We start from the raw sequence: 20,195 nt of genomic DNA, 5'->3' as shown, positions 1-20,195 counted from the left end.
AGAAAGAAAGCTACTGAGCTGGGTCAAAACAAACTATCAGTCCATTTGTGCAAATTGAAAAATACACATGTTCATTCAGCTCGGACATTAAAAACAGTTTACAGGACAGGAAAAGGAAAACAAATGCATCCTCACTCACTGTGTGTCGCACATAACAAAATATAGACGTGAACACATCTGTTTAAAAACTTATTTACACAAATTCACAATGTGAATTCACACAGTTCAAAAGTGCTACAGTATATTTCCGTATTTCAGTGTGTTGCTTTAACTCTCAGTAATGATCCTCACAATACCTGTCAATGAAGGTCTAAACAAACAGGAGAAAACTAATAATGAGTCAAATAAAACAGTACAAAACATCATACGCAGCAAATGTTATGGGCAAATTTAAAAACATGATCCACAACATTTCCCTCCTCCCCCTGATGACTAAAAACACAAGGCACTGAACTTCAATCCATTTGTATTTCACACTTATCATCATTTTCCTCCACTGCCTCGGTTTTCGATATTTACAATTTAATTTACTTAACCAAAATAAATAACTGCAGAATGGAATTCCTGTGCAATCAGAGAAAAGATAGTTTTGTAATGAGGGACGACACTGATGAAGTTCGATCTCACTGAAAAGGCACAAATCTCCCATCGGGGCGTCTTTAGATGAATGGGAGCCAGTGTGTAACTGCTTGTACTCACGTTGTATTTTAAGTCCTCGGTGGTTATCAATAGTCATCAGTCAAATCGTTTTTTGTCCAACGTGAACTGTAAACAGTTGTTGAGGCAGATAGCAGAGCTAGCTGTCCTTGGTAAACTCCGGCGCCTCCAGCACCATGCTGACCTCCAGGCTGCCCGGCATGTCCAGTGCCAGAGCAGGGTGGCACGGCTGGGTGAAGCGGTGGCAGAAAGTGCCCAGTAACTGACCACTCTGGGCGTTGTAGAAAGATAGGCGACCAAGCTGGTAATCCAGTAGAGTGCCCACTCTCTCAGGCATCTCAATCACAAACACACTGGATTGAACATCTGTGTGGAGCAACTGATACCTGCAGCTGGACACACAAGGTGAACAAAGAACTTTAGACCAAAATGCTGATGGGAAAGGTACATTAAATCAGTTGGAAATGCTTTATGCATACCCCGATGGAGTAGGAATACACTGCAAACACCACGACAGGCTGTTCTCCCCCAGGGGGCTGTTTCTGTCGACTGCGCTGTATGCCACTCCAAGCCGGTAAGCTGTGCTTCTTGACACGATGGTCTCCCAGTAATGATGTCCTTGCGCCAGCAGCAACTCACCCAGGATGGATGGACACCTAGAAATCACAATAAACTCTGATTCACACGTATTCATTAAAACGACTCCAAAGAGTGGAGAGGAACTGACTGAACTCACCGTCTGTCTTCAGGTGGTGTGTTTTCAGGTGCATCCAGAGAGTAGTGCAGGGTGGTCTGGTCCTCTGAGAGCTCCAGAGCAGGGTGAGCTGAGGCTTTCAGCAGGTGGAACCTTGTGCCTAAATACAGCGACAGGCCAGAGAAAAGAACATTAAAACGTGTTTGTGTAATTTTACACAAACACAGATGTTGAAATTGAGCTTAAGTGTGGGTTTTGTTACCTTTGGTGGATATAAGAGCAGCCTCGCTCTGTTCGCTGGCTCCAGCCTCATTCACAGCTTTGATGTAAAACAGGTAGTTCTCACTGGGCTGCAGGACAACCTTCTGTTCACAGCTTTGGATGCCTGAGATGGACCTGTGAGGAATAAACCATGGTTCATCAAAATGTTATAATGTAGACTTTTGACCAGACAGATTTGGGCAAGAACAGTGACTATGTCTAAACGTTTAATGACAGGGGCATGTACAGGTTACTTTTTACGTTTTATTTTAAACCAAACTGACTGGCTTCATTATATGGTCAGTGTCATAAGTTACAGAGTTGAATGATTTTTCCTGTGTGTCTTGTCCATTGATTTCACACCCACCTCAGCCCCTCTCCCTCCAGTTCGTACTGGCGGCAGTACTCCAAGGTGTAACTCTGTTCTGGAGCCTGTTTTGCGGAGCTCCACCGCAACGTGGCTGAATCCCACATGACAGTGCAGCGCTCTGTATCAATCACTGGTACTGATGGAGCTGCCAGAGAGACAACAAGCGATCAATAAACAGAAATGCATTCGTTCTGGACCCCCAAAAATGTACACGCTGCATTTTAACAGAAACGACCATTGAACTATTGTGACTATTGAAACCCATCCATTCAGTCTCCCTTCACAATAGCAGTAAGAAATGACAAAATGACAAACAACAAACTTGTTTCAGTGTTGTGACTTTAGCTCCAGCATGTGGACTAACCAGTTCTGAAGTCGAGTCTCTCGCTGGGCAGAGAGCAGCCGGTGTAGTTGACAGCCATCACCCACACCTTGTAGGTCTTGTCAGGCTCCAGCTCCTCCAGGACACAGTAGCTCTCCTTCACTGTGACACGGTACTCCTCTGACACAGCTGTGGACAACAGCAGCCACAGCACATGCACTGTGTTTGTATACGTGGGCGTTCAGAAAGTCAAAAGCTCACAGTCGTGGCGAACACTTTGAGGAAATGATCTCTTCTGAGCAACTGTTGAATTTTTTTAATTGAAATTGTCCACTAACTTTCATTTATTTCAAGATGGTACATTGATATATTGTATGTACAAGTTGCGTAAAGCCCTTAAACTTTGTCCACCATTTTCCAATGTAAAAACCGTCCTGAGAGTATTTACCTCCCTGTGGATCCTCCATGCAGTAGACCTGGAAGCAGTCTATGATATCACCAGGGTTGACTTTCCAGTAAACTGTGACACTGGCGCTGGTGGCTGAGCCTGGCTCCTGAGGCTGCAGCGTGGGCCTCTGAGGCACTGACACACAGACAAGGAGACATGCACGATTCATAACTGCTGCATACATGCACTCAAGATGAGACTTATTGTATGAAAAAAATGTTTATTTCAGATTTACCTGGGATCCCCTTGCGCTGCGCGAGGTGAGAGCTGGAGGTGTTTCCCTTGGCATAGTCCTCGAACACCAGCAGTCCCTTGGGACCCAGCTCCAGTGACATGGCTGTGTCCAGAGCTGCACTGAGCCTGACCACACGACCGCATTTCATTTAGCCTTTGGCCACAATCACATTTCATTTTTATATCCTGAGTTTAAAAATAGAATAGCTGCCCCTGCAGTTAAATAATCAGAATAGTGGCATACTACTTTGGTTATAGTTCTGCAGGTCAAGCGGCAAACTTTAATGTTATCACTACCTGGTAATGTGTTAGTATAAACTCAGTATAAAACCACACTTGCTCAGACTCCATTCACTGGGAGCGCATTACCTTTCCAGAATGTCCTCAGGTGACTAATGGGAGAACAGATTGAAGAGGGATTTATCAGAAACATGATATAAACATGAGCACTGGTCAAACATAATACCACTGACCAATAAGCTTCAAGGACTCCTCAGGACTCACCCGTGCGTCAGTCTCAGCCTCTCTGGCTGTGGTCTCCAGGGAGGCCTTGGCTGAGTCAATGCTCTCCTGGAAGGACACAATCTGGTCATAAAGCTGCTCCAGCTTGGCCTTTTTCTCCTCTTCCATGCTGACAGACATGTTGTTGTACTGTTCCATCACCAGAGCCATCATCTCTTCATTCTGCACCTGCATGGCTGCCTCCGTCTCCACACACTGGTCCTGGTCGACAGGACGGGGACGGAAAACAAGGATGTTATCTAAACAAAATTTCAGATCTTCACTGTAAATGTCATATAAGTGCAGAATCTGAAACTAAAACATTAATATTAACAGTCACATTAACATTCATTGCTGAAAGTGCACAATTTCTCTGTGCTAATTGAAAATCTAATTTTAAGAGGTGGGCGTATGAGCATGTTTTGTGACATCACAAATTGTTTAGAAGTCAGGCGAATACATGTGCAGAGGGGCTTTTTAAAAACAACTATGGTACTATCGAGCGTTCAATGTGAATCTCACAGTCGGCTTGGTTTACCTCTACAGAGTTGTAGGCCAGTTCAAGCTCAGACACCAGGTCCTCGATGTTCTCTGACCTCCCCTGCAGCTCTGAGATCCAGTCACTCAGCTTCTCCTGATGCAAAAAACAAACAAACAACAAAACACGTGTAGGTGAAATATCTCTAACAATTTTCACTCGAACACAAGACACGGCTTGGTTTGAAAAAATAGACGACTCCATTTCAAAATCTTTCATTTCATCTGGATATTAAAAATGTCACTGCTGGAGATATTCAAAACAAGTGTTCATGAAGGAGGATGCTCTTTGCCGTTAATATATTATTTAGACTGATAAGACAGGTTAATCTTCAGGTTTAAATGGTGCCTTGTGCAGTTTTAAGGGGAATCGTCAGGGAAGATATTCCAGGAGGAGGAATGGTGGCAATGCCCTGTCAACGCCTAAACACCGACAACTCATATTTAACTAGGTCATGCTATCACTCCCTGCTCCTTGTGAGGCTGACCGCCTCTCTGAGAGTTGGTGTGTATGTGTGTTGTGCATGTGTGACTTGTGTGTAAGGCACATATCCATGTCTGAGGAGGTGTAGGGGCGCAGTGCACATTCTGGCTCACAGAGTTGGACCGGAGACAGTTTTGCTAAGTTGTTTTGGTCGACTTGTCTGGATTGATTTTCCCCTTCTCGGAGTATCTGAATAGACTGCACATCTTAGTGCTGAACTCAGACCTACATTATAGCTTTGATCTTCGTCTTATTACAGTCCAGCTGTCAGTGTTTCACATAAATATAATTCACACACGCACAAAACCTGGTTCGAATGTCATTTGGAGAAGACATTCGATCATTCTCCATTTGTTCCAGCTTTCCTTTGATTTAGATGCCAGGTACTTTGCTATGATTGTTTACCTAAAACATGCCAAGATAAGCCATTTCTCATGTTGAAGATTTCCTCACAGACTACAGAGAACAAAGGAAAACCTTGATATTGTATCTCCTGTTGAAATAATGTGTCTGGTGGCAGAGTGGGGAGCTTTCTCTAATTATTTCAATAAAGCAAGTTTTCCCTGCGAACTTGCAGGTGAACTCTCATCAGATGGCAGAAGACAACAAGAAGATTTTCTTTCGGATTGCTAGAAGGTGCTATAATGTTAATACACACTTTAAAAAGCAGATGGCTGACCCTGTGCTGACCCACAGGGACAGCAAGGGAGAACAGTGCGTGAGTGAGCAGATCACATATCAGTCTCCACTTGATGTCACAGTGGACCTTTCCACCGATCAAAACAGAGCACTACATCACATCAATTCAATGCGCTTGACCGCAGTGGGAGAGCATGAATGGAAAAGCTATAGCTGACTTTTTTATGACCAGTTTATGACACGATGACCCAAACTAATGCCAGGAAAGGGTATGATGATCGTAACTGTGTGTTGTAATAATGCCGGTAAAGTGAACGATGATGAGCTGCCATTTGATTACATCATGCTGTCGCTTCAGCAGCAGTCTGTTAAAAGGATCAGGAGACACTGCATCCATTCTCCATTTGGTCCAGCTTTCATTTGATTTAGATGCCAGATACTTTGCTATGATTTTTTTTATCTGAAACATGGCTAAATAAGTCATTTTTTGTGGTGAAGATTTCCTCACAGATTACAGGGAAAAAAAGAATACCTTGATATTGTTTCTCCTGTTGAGATACTTGTCTGGAAGCAGAGTGAGGAGCTTTCTCTAATTATTGTGTCTGAGGCCGAACCGAACAAAAAGAAATAAACCTTTGATCTGAAAATGAATTATTTAACATTCTGGGAAAATATGCATATTTGCCCCAAGAAAGACAGAAAATAATTGTTAATTATTAATGAATAATCATTGCTGATTATCCATTAATAATCAATTTGAGTAGGTGGTCCTTTAAATCTATTTTCAACATTTTGCTACACCTTACAATATATATCCATATTTAGAAATCATTTAAATAACTCTGTGTTATAATTTTGTAGTAATTTGCACATAATTTGTTAATGTGAAATAGTGACTGCGGCACATTTACTTACTAAACAGCCAGTGAAGCAAAACAATAAGGAAAGTTAAGAGTTATAAATTCATTATAATTAAGTTTTGCAGTTAAGCCACTGTACTAGCCAAGGTAAACAATTAAAATCAGGTGAGCTATTAAACAGCTCTGACACCCCACATCATAAAGCCATAACAAAGGTCAATGTAAATCTAGAAATGTATAAAAATGTTTGTATTCACATTACCTTGATCTCCTCATACACTTTGTCCACAGCGGTCACCTCGTGGCTGCGATGCTCTGCGGACGCACAGACGTCCTCTGACAGCAGACAGCTGCAGGTGAGACAGAACCAGTCCATCCCCTCCAGCTCAGCAGCCAGTCGGGCCTCACCCTCCTCCTCTGCATCAATTATTTCATAGTCAGCCTCAATGGGCTCTTCTTCTGGGGACACATCAAAGATTTTCTCCTCCTCCTCCTCCTCCTCCTCCTCCTCCTCCTCCTTCCCCCTCTCCATCTTCTCTTCCTCCTCCTGACCAGACTCATGCTTCAGGTCCTCTGCATCTCTTTGTGTTTCAGGTTTCGGAATCTCTTTTGCATCCTGTTCAGTTATCACCTCATAATCAGACTCCTCAACAGTCTCCTCCGGAGCCTCTGCAGCTGCTTCATCTTGCTCCTCCATCCTCTGCCCTACATCCTCTCTGTGAAGTTCAATCTCTGGACTTACATCCTCTTTAACAACAGTGGTAGCTGGGGCTTCTTCAACCTCATGCATTTCTTCCTTTTGTTCTACATCGGCTGCCTGTGACTGCACATCCTCTCTGTGCAGCGTGGACAAATCCTCTCGGGGAGTAAAACTCCTCAGAGGGGAAAAGATGCCCTCATCTTTTTCAAAGTCTGATTCCATTTCCTGCTCCTCCTCCACAAGTGCAGGCAGAGGGTGCCTACTGTCTAACTCATTTATAGGTAGCGCCTCTTCCTTTAGAACAACCTCTGGTTTTACTTCTATGTGAGGCTCCGGCACTGATTCTTCATTTGGTGCCTGAGGAGTCTCTGGGCGTACTGAGGTAGTTTCAGGTGCTACGATACACTCTGGCTCAGAGAGAGCAACTGTTTCAATTGTGGGCTTCTCCAACCCCGTACTGATCTCTATGTCCATCTCCACAGCTTGTCCTTTAGGTACAAGAAGGATTAACTCCTCATCCACATTCGCTGCCTCCTGAAGAGCAGCGCCAGTGTCCTCTGTGGGTGATGGATCTTTGGCTTCAGGCATCAGCTTCCTTTTGTCTGGTTCACTCTCAGTCACTGCAGCCTCTTGTTGACTCTGCTGAAGACTCTCATGTCGTTCAACTTCTGGCATCACAGGTTCTGTTACCTCGCTCGAAATCTCTGTTTTAGCCTCTGACACCTGTTCAGCCTCAGGAAGAAACTCTGCCACTCGGCTCTCCTCTGTTAGGGCTTCGTCTTTTCCTTCAGGAGCTGCTGATTGGATGCATGTTGTCTCAACACTTGCCGCCTCCTGAAGATCAATCTGAACTTGAGTTTGGATCTCTTTTTCATCCACTGCCTTTTCAGTTACCTCCACCACCGCGTGCACCGCAGCATCGCAGTCAGTGATGACCTCGACAGGTGTGGCGTTTTCAGGAGCAACTTCTGCTGCCTCTTTTGACGTTTCTGCCGATGTCTCTATTTCAGCAGAGGTGAGCGGTTCCTCTTCTGCAGGCTCGGGCTCTTTTACTTCAGCTGAGGCCTCTGCCGTGACCTCAGTTACTACTTTCTCATCAGCAGCCACCATCTTATTGTCAGCGGCTGCCTCCTCCAGCGCACTCTTCTCTGCGGTTTCTGGTGGTATTTCAGATTTAGTGATGGTCTGAGGTTCCTCTGTGCTTGCAGGTGCTATCACAGCTGTCTCCTCGGTACAATTTACAGTCTCTGTTTTTTCTGCCACTTCTTGTGTCTGACATAGCTGCTCGGTTTCAACAATGATAGCTGGCACGTCTGTCTGATGCGCCTCACTCTCCTCTGTTTTCTGTCCTTTACTGTCCATCAGTTCGGTTTTAGGAGGCGGTTCGTCGGCGCTGCTCTGAGGAGGCTCAGTCTGCTCTCTTTTTACCTCATGTTTCACTTCCTGATCCTGCATCGGATCCTCTCTCTCTTTAGACTCCTGAATTGAAACTTGAATTGAGGCTTCTCTGGCAGTCGACTCTTCAGGCTCCACAGAGAGTTGTGCTTCCTCCCTCTCTGTTTCTGCCACTGGTTCTTTTTTCTCTTCAAATGTTGCTGGTTTTAAATCTTCAGTCCTATCTCCTGCACTGACCTCCTGCGTCCGCGGTTCCTCTGTCTTTGTCTTGTCCTCGTCTTCTTCTTTGACCAGTCTTGTTAGACATCCCGTCATTTCAAACTTACTCTGTGACCACATCATTCTGCCCCCCCTCCTATCCTGCACTGGCTCTGGTTCAACCTCCACTGCAGGAATTTCATCCCTCAAAGTAAACTTCTCCAGGTACCCATCCGCCTCCTCTGAGTCCGACAAACGCCTCTTATAACACTTCTCAGATGCCACACTCTCCGCCTCAGAGCATTCCTCGTCGCTCTTCCTCCTCTCGCCAATAGCATCCTCATAAAGGTCTGAGTACATGAAGGACATGGCGGTGGGCTCCTCCAGCAAGATTGGATCAATGATCTTCGGGGGTCCAGAGGAGATAAAGATGGGCGTCAGGGTGGTCTCTTCACTCCCAAACAACACCGAACCACTCTCCTTCCCACATCTCTGGCTCTCTCGTCTCGTCCTCATCCTTGCTCCGTCGTCTGCCTCATCACCCTCTCGCTGCTGCACTGCATCAGCAGAAGCTCCATCGCCGTAGAAGACCTCATCCAGGTGTTCTCCAGCTATCTCCACATCTGTGACAAAGACAAAAGAGTCCTCTGATACAGAGGGGCTGTCTTTGGCCGTCTCCTTAACAGGCTTTTGCTCCTCTACTTGGGGCTCTGCTGCAGGCTGTTCTGTCTGCTCCTGCAGTTCTGGAGCTTGTTCCCCAGGAACAACCACATCAACCAGGGTAAACTTCTCAAAGTAGTCTATGTCGCTGGTGGTCTCTTTCTGAGTGGGTGTGCTTCTGAGTTCAGTGTCAGCTGACTGCTGAGCAGAGTCCTGCTCCGAGGCCTGTGGAGTGATCACAGACAGTAAGTCAATCTAGAGAGGGTAATTCAGTGTTTAAAACCACATTTTACTAGGCAAATGAATACATACAATTTGTTTGAATGGCAGAAAAAGGAAAATGAAACAAAACCTAGATACAAAGAATGATACAAAATAATTCATTATCAAAACCAGTCAAATCAATCATTTAATACCTCTTGTTGATCCAGAATTTCCCCTTCCTCTGGCAGGACATGATTCAGTTGACTTTTTCGGGACTTGATCTTTGGAGTTTGGTCCAAATAAGACAAATTGTCCGGCAGGTCTGTGCTCTCCTCCTCATCCACAGTTGGAAGTTTGGAGGGGACTCTGATGTTGAGAATCTCATAACCTTCTGAAATCAGACTAAACAGCTGCTGATCTTTGTTTTTGATTTCCTCTAAGACTTCCTCTGTTTCAGCTGTCTCCTGTTTGACATTGGGTAGAGAAACCTCTGCCATCTCAGGTCTCTCCACTCCCAGAGCTGAAGCCGATCTTGAACTACCAGGTCGGCTAAACCTGTCCCCCAGCCTGCTGCTCCTTCCTCCAGACCTCGTCCTCCTGCGGACTATTTTCTCCTCATCAAATACGATGGTGATCTTTCCTGCGGCTCCAGATCCCTCCATGCTGTAGGTGTCAGAGATGGAACTGGTCTCAGAGGCCCAAGGTGTAGAGCAGCGGCTAGAGGCCGTCTCCCAAACAATACCACTGTCCTCGCTCTGAACGGTTACCATGGAGAACGCCGGATCCACCATCAGGCACTGGAGTTTAGGCTTCACAGATGGGTCCTGCACAACCTCTCGCAGACTGGAGAAGAGTGGAATGGACAGAGTTAGAGGAAGGAGAGCAGGCTGTGAAGGGCAAGATTAGACGCTGACTGCAAGGGGAGATCCCTTTGGCACAGATGATGGAAATGCAAGCAGAGAACAAACCAATGAATCAAATAAAAAACATATCTGAGCTGGATGTGCCACACTCACGCTTCGTACCTGGGGCAAGATAGCAAATCTAAGATGAAAACACGATAACACCCACTGATCTGTTCTCAAGATGATTACTTGTGGGGTGTAGATCTCCGGCATTAGAGGGGCGTCTGGTGCCAAGCTGCCAGTGTGAGTGATGAGTTGAAAAAAAAATAATGATGATATTCCCCTGAGCCGTCCCTACGAATACTGCTGGGCTAATGCCGGGTTGCAGCAATGTGACGCTCAAGAGCGTCATACATGTAATATTAGTGAAGAGATGCCTCACCTTCCCGGATACATTCAACATATCAGTGTCCTCTACTATTTATGACATGGCAAGGGTAGCTAGAGCGCCCAGTATGGAACATGATAAATGACACATAATATATGGGATGGTGAATTATTTCAAATATCAGAAGAGTGCTTCCTAAAGTCCCACGCTTGTATGAGCAGAAGAGCAGATGACCATTTGATACGTGCAGTAAAAGTAATGCGATGCTTCTTCGAGTCACTAGTCAAGTCACTCTCCAGACAGGTTTGAGACACAACCTCTTTTCTGTCTTTAAAGCTAAATGAATCTGAGCTAAGAAGCCCAGAAATGGTTGGTTTCCTACAGAAACAGAACTCAATATACTTAATTGTAAGATCTTCCAGCAGACAAGACACCAAACACAAAGTGAGAGGAGGTTAGGGTTATTCATCTTGTAAGATCCAGTGTGTAGAGCACCTGTTTTGCAGTTCCTCCACCTCGTCTTCGTCGTCCTGGCTGATGGCCTCCGAAGCCTCACACTGGAACTCCTGAAGATCTGTCATCTCCGAGTCCAGACTCTCACACTCTTCCATCGTGGTAGTATTTCCCCTCTCTTTTGTCTGCACGTCCCCACTGTTATTTCTTTTTGTTTATTTTGAGTCCTCTTGATTTTTTCAGCCACTGTGATTTCGAAGAGTTGGTCTGCCTGTTGGTGTCATTCTAAGTTGGGAGATGTCCATCTGACTCAGCGGTGGGACAGAAATAGACTGAGTGAGGAACGAAGAGAGGGGAGTGGAGGAAGAGAGGGGCAAAGCGGTGAGAGAGGGTAAGTCACACTGAGTCTTGGTTTAAGCACACCAACGACAAACTCTAGACAGATGTTAGATTGTGAACTTATAAAAAGATTCTTATAGATTTAGGGGAAAAAAAACAACCACCATTGCCCTCGACTGTGTCAGCGGCTAACAGCTGAATGAGCCTGTGTGGCTTTAAGATCAAAATCCCCTCTGCTGAGTTAAATATAGGCCATGAGCTGAAACCGTACCCGTCCCGTCCCGTAACCCCCCCTGCCCCGCTGCATGTGGCAATGCTACACAGAGACACACACGCACAGCTTGTAAGGTAACCACCCCATAGCCATACTGGCACGATGCAGAGGTCATAAAACTAGGTGTAATAAGGCGTCAAACCACAGCAGAAAAAACGATCGACAGAGCTGCTGCCAGAAGAGGCTGCAGAGAATACTCGAACAAAAGATGCAGACATCTAGGAGTCAACTCAATCTCTGTTATCATCAAGTCCCATGAATCATAAGAACTTATACTCAATGAGCTGAGGGCTCCAGATGACAGTTGATAAACTGCAAGAAACAAAACGACACCTTAGTTCAAAATCTCGATTGGGACCAGACCTATGGTGGTATGTGTGCATATGGAAAATGTCTGCTCCAGATGAGATCACTTCCTGTGGACAAAATCTCCAGCTTTGATTTTCAACTGCAAGGTGATCAAACATAATATTGTGTGATGCATTAGCAAGTGTTTATTTTTGAGTCCTGTTTACATCCCATACACCAGAATGGACAGTTGCAGCATTTTGCACAAGAAATCAAACTCAAAAGCATAAAAATAAGAATGCCACCAAACCTCACTTTGTCAAAACAACCAACACACCTGAACATGAGCGCCAGCTGAAGTCAGTGTACAATTTAATAGGACTTTGGCACTTCTATATGGAAATAGCAAAGAATTCAGTGGGTTTCACACTGAGCAAAAATATAAAGTAGACAGTCATATATCTTCAGAGATTTAATTTTTTTCAAATAAATGTTTAAAAGTCAGTAATGTACAAAATCTACAAAAAGATGCGAGGAAATATATATAACAGAGAGAGAAAAGAAAAAACACAATCACACTCAATTGTAATTTCCTCAAATAACTTATGTATTAAGTGAACCAAGAATGAGTGAATAACATGTCAGTAAACACCAAATTAAAATGAAACAATGTGGGCCTGACACCAGTCTGGGAAAAATACACATCAGGAACAATGACAAACAAGCGGGAATATCCAGCCCAGATTCACTTAAATTATGACGCCAACTTGAAAATCGCTTAACAAACTCAGTTTTTCAGAGGAGCTCATAAATGTAAAGATGTTGATAATGAAAGAGCAGAGGGCCTTTAATTCAACGGTAGAAAAAAAGTCTATGTTCCTTGAATCCACAAAGCTTCACTATCGACCTACAAAAATAGAAAAAAGGCTTTTATGTTACAAGTTGGTCCAGATGGGCTCAAGACAATATTCTGTTGATACTGTACACATGTGTGGCAGAAACAAATTATTGGCATCTTTCAAACTAACTTTGTGCAGTATGGCTCTAGCAATAGGGATATAACGAGAACTGAGAGTCAAGGAGAAAAACTTGGTTGCGACCAGTAAATATAAAGTCAAACATAAATACAACTGCTTCAGTTTAAGCTAGTTTCAGATATCAGCAGGCTGCAGGTATAACTTTGTCTTTTCATATGTTGTCAAGTACAGTTAAACTTCTTTCAAGGAACTATATGTGCATTGCGATAGAGGGTTTTGTAGCAGCAGTCATCTTCTCAAAAAACACTGACTGTTTTTATGCTTCAATGCAGCATCCCTCTGTTTAGTTTAAGCGACTGGATTATCATTTCAGAGCCCTCTCGTGCAACCACACAGATAGTTGTTTTGACCGGTGCTTACAGTAATTACAAAAGATTGACAAAGTCTGCAAAGCATTTGAAAGTGAGTTCAGGATTTTCAAAACATACTGCCACGGGACATATAATCCAGTCTGTGGCCGAGTCAGCCGGAGCATTCAGAGTCCTATTGCCACCCTTGTTGTGAGGTGCAGAGGCAGCAGGACTCCTCTCTCAGCACATCCCAAAGGTCTCTCTTTGTTTCTGGGGACAGGCCTGTCTTGAGGTAGAAGACTCCCGTCAGCTCGTCTTATTAGAGGAATCCCTCATCTCCTGGATGACTCCTTATTAATGATGGTTCTGACTGGGAGGATGGAGTTCAGGTCTTTCCTTTGTTGGAGTATCCGACTTGACTGCATAGAAACAGAGAGATGAGAGTCAGGGGGATTATGAATAACTCATGGCTGGCCCACAGTAACTTGGAGAAAGAAAGAAAATGTGAGGGGAGCATAGTTATCAGGACTGACATGTACCTCAACAAACTGAGCTTTAATGGCCTCAAACTTGATCTTCTCGTGGACTGCCCTGGCCACGTTATTCCTTTCAAATGGCTCTGAAACACAAGGAACTGGTGTCACTCACTGAACATGTAGCCTTGCTGGGCCACGTGCCATTTCTTATATTGATACTGATGGTTGTAAACGGTGGCATATCTACTAAAATGTTTACCTTCCACACAAATAAATTTGTTTCTCCATTCTGGAGAATTGCTCTTGGGCAAAGCTCTGGCCTCTCGAATAGAGATCACCTGCTTATCCCATCTGCAAGACACAGAAAAGAAAAGTAACATAGTCATTTAGTGCTAATTAGACTAAAAGTACACACAATGACGAAGCTCCTCAAGGATCCTCAAGGATGAAACCCGTGGCTACAATATATGCAACCTTTCCTGTCAACAAACAAAGGTGATGTTTATTCAGATCATGTACTATCCATTTGGTTTTACTGAAATTCCGTGCAGTATAAATCAAAACATGTTTGGGAAAGATAATGTGAACATGAACAATTCTTATTTTTATTAAAGATACAACAGTTCCAGCTGATAATGTGAGAAGCAATAACAGTTTCGCAAACTCATTTTTATTGGACAATTAAAATGTATTTAGGACTTGACATAATACATTTCACACTCTTGTCTGTTATTCAACCTCTGAAGTCTTGGAGCTTTAAGGGGAATGCAATGAGACCTGTTTATTTCAACATATAAAATGCAAAAAATCAGTGCATGTCAGCCTGAGGAGTTTTAGTTCAACCTTATGACTGTGTCACGGCAAGGTAACCCACATACTGCAAACACAGGGATAACGGTATTTCATGTTGGTGCTGTGTAAGGCCAAAGGTCCCACCTGCTCCTGTCCTTCACCCAGAAACATGAAACCAGAGAAAAGGATGCAGGGTAGAGGGAGAAGAGGTGAGACAGGGGACTGGAGAGGGAGAATAAGTTGGCTAGAGGAGCAGGGGACGAGGAATGGGAGCAAGAAAATGAGCAGGCAAAAGAATCATGGGTGCATCTGAAACACTAGACTCAGTAATGTGATGTTGTTGGGAGATACCTGAAGTAAGTGGCATAGTATTTGAGAAAGCCCAGAAGCAGCTCTCCCAGAGAGGACTGGTTTCTTGAGAAGTAGGAGGGGATGTATTTGGGTCCATCTGGCACCATGTCAATGTCCATTAATGGATTGAAACACTCCTGAAATTAAGGCAGATGACAAAAGGACTTGGAAACGAAGACTTGAAACTTGACATTCACCTCTTGTGATTAACCAGAATGAGAAGGTAAAGACAAACAGCTAACTGATGCAAGAAACAATGGAGACACTTACTGGGTAGTCCCTCTGTAGGGAGGGAAGGACCGGTTCCTTCAGAGCTATAAAGAAACCAAACATACAAGATGAGATTCACAAGAAGTCATACATACAAATGAGAATTACTTGTTTGTCTGTACTTCACTGAACTCACTCTGGAGGTAATGCAGCACCATCAGCACCAACGTGTAGCTGCTTAACGTTCCTTTGCTTGCGTCATTGATTTGGTTGTGCCGTGCCCACTTCTTGACAACGAGAATCATGGGTCTTATCCTGAGATCAGCTGAGAGAGGCCACACAAACACAACAGGTCGAAACGGTTTCGTATTCCTTCCTAATAAATGCTCTGGTTGAGGTTGCAATAACATGCAGCGTGATTAGTCCGATGACTTAAAATTAGACAGAGGAACTGTAAAAAGATTCTGCCATTCTGATCAATGTATTGTGACCATCTCACCCACCATAGGCATAACTCCTCAGGAGGAATGTGTTTCTGATGCCCACTGTGTTGTTGACATTCAGATCAAACTCCAAATCACTGCAGAGGAAGCAGCAGGAAAACAGTTTTATTAACACTTCTTTCTGACTTGATGAGGTTGTAAAAACAGGCTTCAACGACTGCTTTGCTCCCACCTGCCTTTCTCTCTGAACCTGAGGATCGGCACTTTGGCTCTGATCAGCTGAGTCCTCTCTATGTATGCTATGGATCAAAACAAACATCATGAGATTTATGGTAGTTTTAGTTTCTGTTTCTTTAAAGCTGAAACTCTTCTTCCAGTGAGTAAATAGCTCCACCTAGTGAAGTCTGTGGAGTACTTAAATACGGGAGGGGGGAAACTTAGGTGAAACTTGTTGGTTATACAGAGCAAAGCTGAGTTAGAAGTATAAGTTAGAGAGTATTAAGTAAGAGTTTTCCCAACTAGGAGGACAATAAATTATTCTAAATTATGTGATATTCAAAAATGTGTCTTAACATTACTCACACACTGTTTTGAACAGCCTTTGGAGCACAGTGAGTACATGAATAGGATCCTGTCTTTTCTGAAACACAACAACATTCAAACAGAAGCGGGTCATTATACACACAGACACACATACATTTGAGATGACATTCACAGTGCAGAGTCAGATATACTCACATTTCCCTTGAGGACCAGACATAGATCTGCATCACTGCTCCGACATCCCAACCCATTCATTGAAGATCCAGTCAAGTATAGTCGTCCCACTGCCAAAAAAAAAAAAAAAAAAAATCACAGCAGAAAGTCAAAGCAGAGTGTGACTGTGTATTTCATATGAGTTCGTACCACTTTTTAGAAGTACATTTCAAGCACTTTCAAGGAACCACAGCCAAAGCTTTCTACACTCACAATGCCTTTGTCATCAGTTACAAAGTGAAAATTAAAGTTTACAGAGTTCCTTTATACCAACAACAATTACTGGATGTTGTCACTTTTTCTTTTCTTTTCTTTTTTTTAAACCAGACAATCAGATTAACATTGATCAAATATGATCGTGACAGGGCCATTTCATTTGAAATATTAATATAGTTTTGTTGACATGACATGTTGTGTCCATGAAACACTGAATTGTCAAAATTATTATTCAAAATCGAACGCTTGTAAGGAGTGTATTCAACTTCAAGTATATTTCTAACCTTGAGGACACAGTGGCTTAAATTAAGCTTTTCACGTTTTTGACCAAACCCTGTCATGCATACCTGCATAGACACGCTGTATGTCCTGCTGCAGCTGAGTTCGGCACATCTCCTTCCGGGCCAAATCGGAAGACTGCTGCTGGCAGGCCTCAAACAGGTCCACCATCTGACCACTCAACTGAGGGCACAAACACATGCACACTGACTAAACCAAGCACATCTGCATGCACACTAGTCAGACTTGGTGTATGTCAGCTACAGTTTACAGGCATCTGAATATACAGTACTCTGTCCTTAGCGTAGGTCCGCAGGCTGCTTGAGCTTTCTGGGACAGCAGGCACCAGAGGGTGGGGGTTCGTGTGTGACCTCGGATAAGAGCGATCAAAACTTGATCTTGATGACCCTGCCACTGCATGGTCAGGACGGTGAGGGCGAGGGGTCTGAATTACAGGGGAGCCAATTATTGGGTGAGGAGAGGAGTCTAGGCGCTGGCGCTTCACAACATGGGGGCTGTATTCATCATTCTGCCTCCTGAAAGGCACAAAACCAAAGGAAACATATAAAAAGATATCTTCAAGTTACCTCTAGACAGCCTGTTCACATTAGAATGAAAAGTGTGAGGGATGGTGAGGCCCTTTAAAGCCAGCTATGGGCTCAAATGAAACATTCCTCTACATCCATAAATGTCTCCCACAATATCTGAACCGGGAAACAGACTCTGCACAAGATGGTGACAAATTGAGTTAGCTTAATGATCCTGTAATAGCAAGCATAGTTACTATACTTTAAAGAGAAAACAGTCCAATGTTGTAAAGAGAGTGCTTAAGGTGTTTCCAAGATGCCCTGTCCTCTCTTTTGACAACACATTCCAGGCTGGTATGAGCAAATATTCAGAGATAGAGGCACTCCAAGGTTTTCTAGAACTGCAAAAGGTCACACTGACAGATGACCCTCTAACAGATGATTGCGAGTGATCCTGCATTTACAGACACAAAGAAGTGTTTATACATTACATTATCCACTCAGAATGTTGAGCAGGTTTTGTGCATTTCCATTCAAAATTTCTGACTATGTGAGACAGGAAAATGTTCACAAAACAAAGGGGAGCTTTAGGATAAAGAGGAATGACACGGACATTATTCAGTCATGAATAAATGGTAAAATTACATACTTGCGCCCATTGGTCATAGTTGGTGTGCGAGGAGGAAGGACAGGAGAAGGAGATGGTGTGGGCTTCCAATCATATGCAGGCAATCTCTCTAGTCCAGGAGCATAGAAGCTACCAAACAAACATGCACAGATAGCACCATCAAAGGCCGTGAAAGCGCACATCAAATAACCATTTAGTAAGTTTATTATTACTTTGCTGATGCTTCAGGCGTCTAGCTGCAAAACATTGCTGTTGATCTCTCCTGCCTCACCTGTTGACAGCAGCCATGCTTTGGTGGTTGTAATCGTAGCACCGGGGCGCGGAGGGTGGCGGGTACAGGCCGTTACTGTAGGGTGACCGCCCCCTCGGTGCAGCGCTGCGGGGGTACATGTTGTGGTTCCTCACAGAGCTCCAGCTTTAACTCCGCGGATTTACTGAAATTGAAAAGTAACAACAGAGCGTCCATAGAAATGTCAGCAAATCTAACACTGTCAATTACCGAGCTTGTCACACAACAGTAAGTGGTAATGCTACAAACTGTTACCGAGGAAACCGAAACTTATCGTTGGTTTGGCAACAAAGCTGGCTAACTTAGGTTAGCTCAGATCTCGTTGGTGCTAGCGCGGAGCTAGCTGGCTTACTTGTTAATTTAAATATCAGTGACGATATTATGACAAAATTGAATCGGTTTCTCTGTAGATTCCTGTGAAAAGTTCGCCTACGTAAATGTGTCGCTTACTGTTAAAAGGGCTCATTCAAAAAGGGAACTCTACACTTACCAAATTGCATGTCACTTGTAAACACAAGGCGCTAGTTTCCTGAGTACATACTTCCGCATTGACGCCATGACGTAACGGAACTCAATTTAAAGGGGACGTGGCCATGCTCGTTAAAGGGGAAATCCACCCAAAAGGGTTGGCTTCACTATCAATTATTTTGGACAGTGAAAAAGCCAGGCCATCAACGCTTGAAGTCATGATGTCTGTGACTCTGTGACTGCTCCTTAACATTTAGTGTGAGATAATGTATATCCAAATGAGTTTAATTTGAATTTAAAGGCTTGAGCTGTGAATCAGATAAGCTCACTTACCAAATATTTCACTATGGCAGCTGTCACGTGGTCTGTTATCTATTGTCTATGGAGCAGCTTCATTATATATCTTTAGATGACATCTTTAGTACAGTTAGTCTGTCTCTCCTATTATTCTCCTGAATTGTTCAAATTCACCTGAAACTGATCTAAATATCTTGTAAACACAACATGCATTCTCTTTTTGAGTAGTGAGGTATCTGGAGGTCAACACATTCTGACCTACTTAGGTTAGATTCAATCATGACTGATTTACTTAATTTGGATTCACTTATGACTAATTGATTTTCATTGTGTGAGTGAAGGTCCAGGGGTTGGCTTTCAACTGTAAGGAGTCGAATGTAAACAGACGATAAAGTGCTTAGCTAAGTTGACCTGCATGCCAAATGGTGGAAGATGCCTAACACAGGTCAAACTCCTCTTTTAGTCTATTGGATAATTTGGCAAAGGAACCAATCAGAAGAAGTGGGTGTACTGGAGAAGGGACTCTAAAAAGGCCCTCACAAGAAGAACAAGGGGTGGCGCGGTAGGTCTCCTAAGATCGAGGGCTATGAGTTCTGATAGGGCAGAGGGCAAAGCATTTTGGCATAGCTTTTTCCATACATTTTATAATATCAGAAAACGTCCCCTTCTGATCCGGACGCAGAGGTCAAGATTCTGTTTCAATAAAGATTGCTCTATCATTCCACCCAGCCTTGCCTCTGCAGAATTCTTTTATCATCAAACTACACGGTGACTCATTTGAGTAGGAAAGCCCAGAAACTACAGTAGCTCTCCCTTCAGTAGTCCACTTTTGTGGATCAATGATTAAACAGGATTTGTGAGAAAATGCAAGGACAAATCCTTTAAAATAGGAATTGTTCAGCTTAAAGAGACCCATACAAAAGAATCTGAAGAATAGAAAAGAAAAAGAATCAGATAAGACAGAACAACAATTCATGACAATAAGGTTGCATAATACAGTCATTTTAAAGCTATTGGAGTTGTCTCATGTATGACTGCTGCCAAAAGACAACTGATTTATTGACAGACAATAGCACAAAGAACTCATGGAGCATGAGTCGAGTTACTTATTTGGTTGTTTATGACTAGATTCTGTTATATCTAGGAAAGCAGCGACCCGTTGACCAGACATAATAATACAACACATTGCATTGCTGCGAGTAGATCCAGAAAACCGAGGGAGCGACATGTCATATCACAGCGTCGGGATATTTGCGCATTGAGTGTGTAGGCCACTTCCACCAAACTTCTTTTAGAACAGCAAAGCATCAAATGGCATCAGTCCCTTGAGCATCGAGTGACGTCACTGCGGAGGACGGGGTTGTGACGTAGGCAGCTCGATGCTG

General features: G+C 43.6%; 2 protein-coding genes across 4 annotated transcripts; both read right to left on the bottom strand.

Annotated features, from left to right (window-relative positions):
- Positions 1-510: 510 nt before the first annotated feature.
- Positions 511-11,172, bottom strand: cmya5 (cardiomyopathy associated 5). 3 transcript variants are annotated; one of them, XM_037097126.1, is made up of 14 exons: positions 10,893-11,172; positions 9,377-10,007; positions 6,270-9,185; positions 4,026-4,121; positions 3,491-3,709; positions 3,356-3,378; positions 2,988-3,112; positions 2,753-2,887; positions 2,347-2,493; positions 1,980-2,127; positions 1,614-1,747; positions 1,394-1,511; positions 1,137-1,313; positions 511-1,049 (listed from the first exon to the last, which is right to left on the bottom strand). In XM_037097126.1, exons 1-14 carry the CDS (start codon positions 11,006-11,008, stop codon positions 797-799), a joined length of 5,238 nt encoding a protein of 1,745 aa, XP_036953021.1. In that variant the 5' UTR covers positions 11,009-11,172; the 3' UTR covers positions 511-796. The 3 variants fall into 3 exon arrangements, with proteins under 3 accessions (XP_036953021.1, XP_036953023.1, XP_036953022.1); XM_037097128.1 differs by lacking the exon at positions 10,893-11,172 and adding an exon at positions 10,190-10,413 and having other exon boundaries at positions 9,377-10,093; XM_037097127.1 differs by lacking the exon at positions 10,893-11,172 and adding an exon at positions 10,190-10,413.
- Positions 11,173-11,936: 764 nt separating this feature from the next.
- Positions 11,937-18,612, bottom strand: tent2 (terminal nucleotidyltransferase 2). Its single transcript, XM_037097131.1, has 15 exons — positions 18,536-18,612; positions 18,028-18,190; positions 17,778-17,885; positions 16,894-17,137; positions 16,670-16,784; positions 16,089-16,177; positions 15,933-15,990; positions 15,583-15,649; positions 15,411-15,487; positions 15,104-15,232; positions 14,968-15,011; positions 14,698-14,834; positions 13,814-13,905; positions 13,618-13,697; positions 11,937-13,497 (listed from the first exon to the last, which is right to left on the bottom strand). Exons 2-15 carry the CDS (start codon positions 18,144-18,146, stop codon positions 13,411-13,413), a joined length of 1,446 nt encoding a protein of 481 aa, XP_036953026.1. The 5' UTR covers positions 18,147-18,190; positions 18,536-18,612; the 3' UTR covers positions 11,937-13,410.
- Positions 18,613-20,195: the final 1,583 nt, after the last annotated feature.

The sequence above is a fragment of the Acanthopagrus latus genome, chromosome 5 (assembly GCF_904848185.1).
Source record: "Acanthopagrus latus isolate v.2019 chromosome 5, fAcaLat1.1, whole genome shotgun sequence".
Classification (NCBI taxonomy): domain Eukaryota; kingdom Metazoa; phylum Chordata; class Actinopteri; order Spariformes; family Sparidae; genus Acanthopagrus; species Acanthopagrus latus.
The sequence above is the reverse complement of the archived record's forward strand: the minus strand, read 5'-3'. Positions and strand labels throughout refer to the sequence as shown.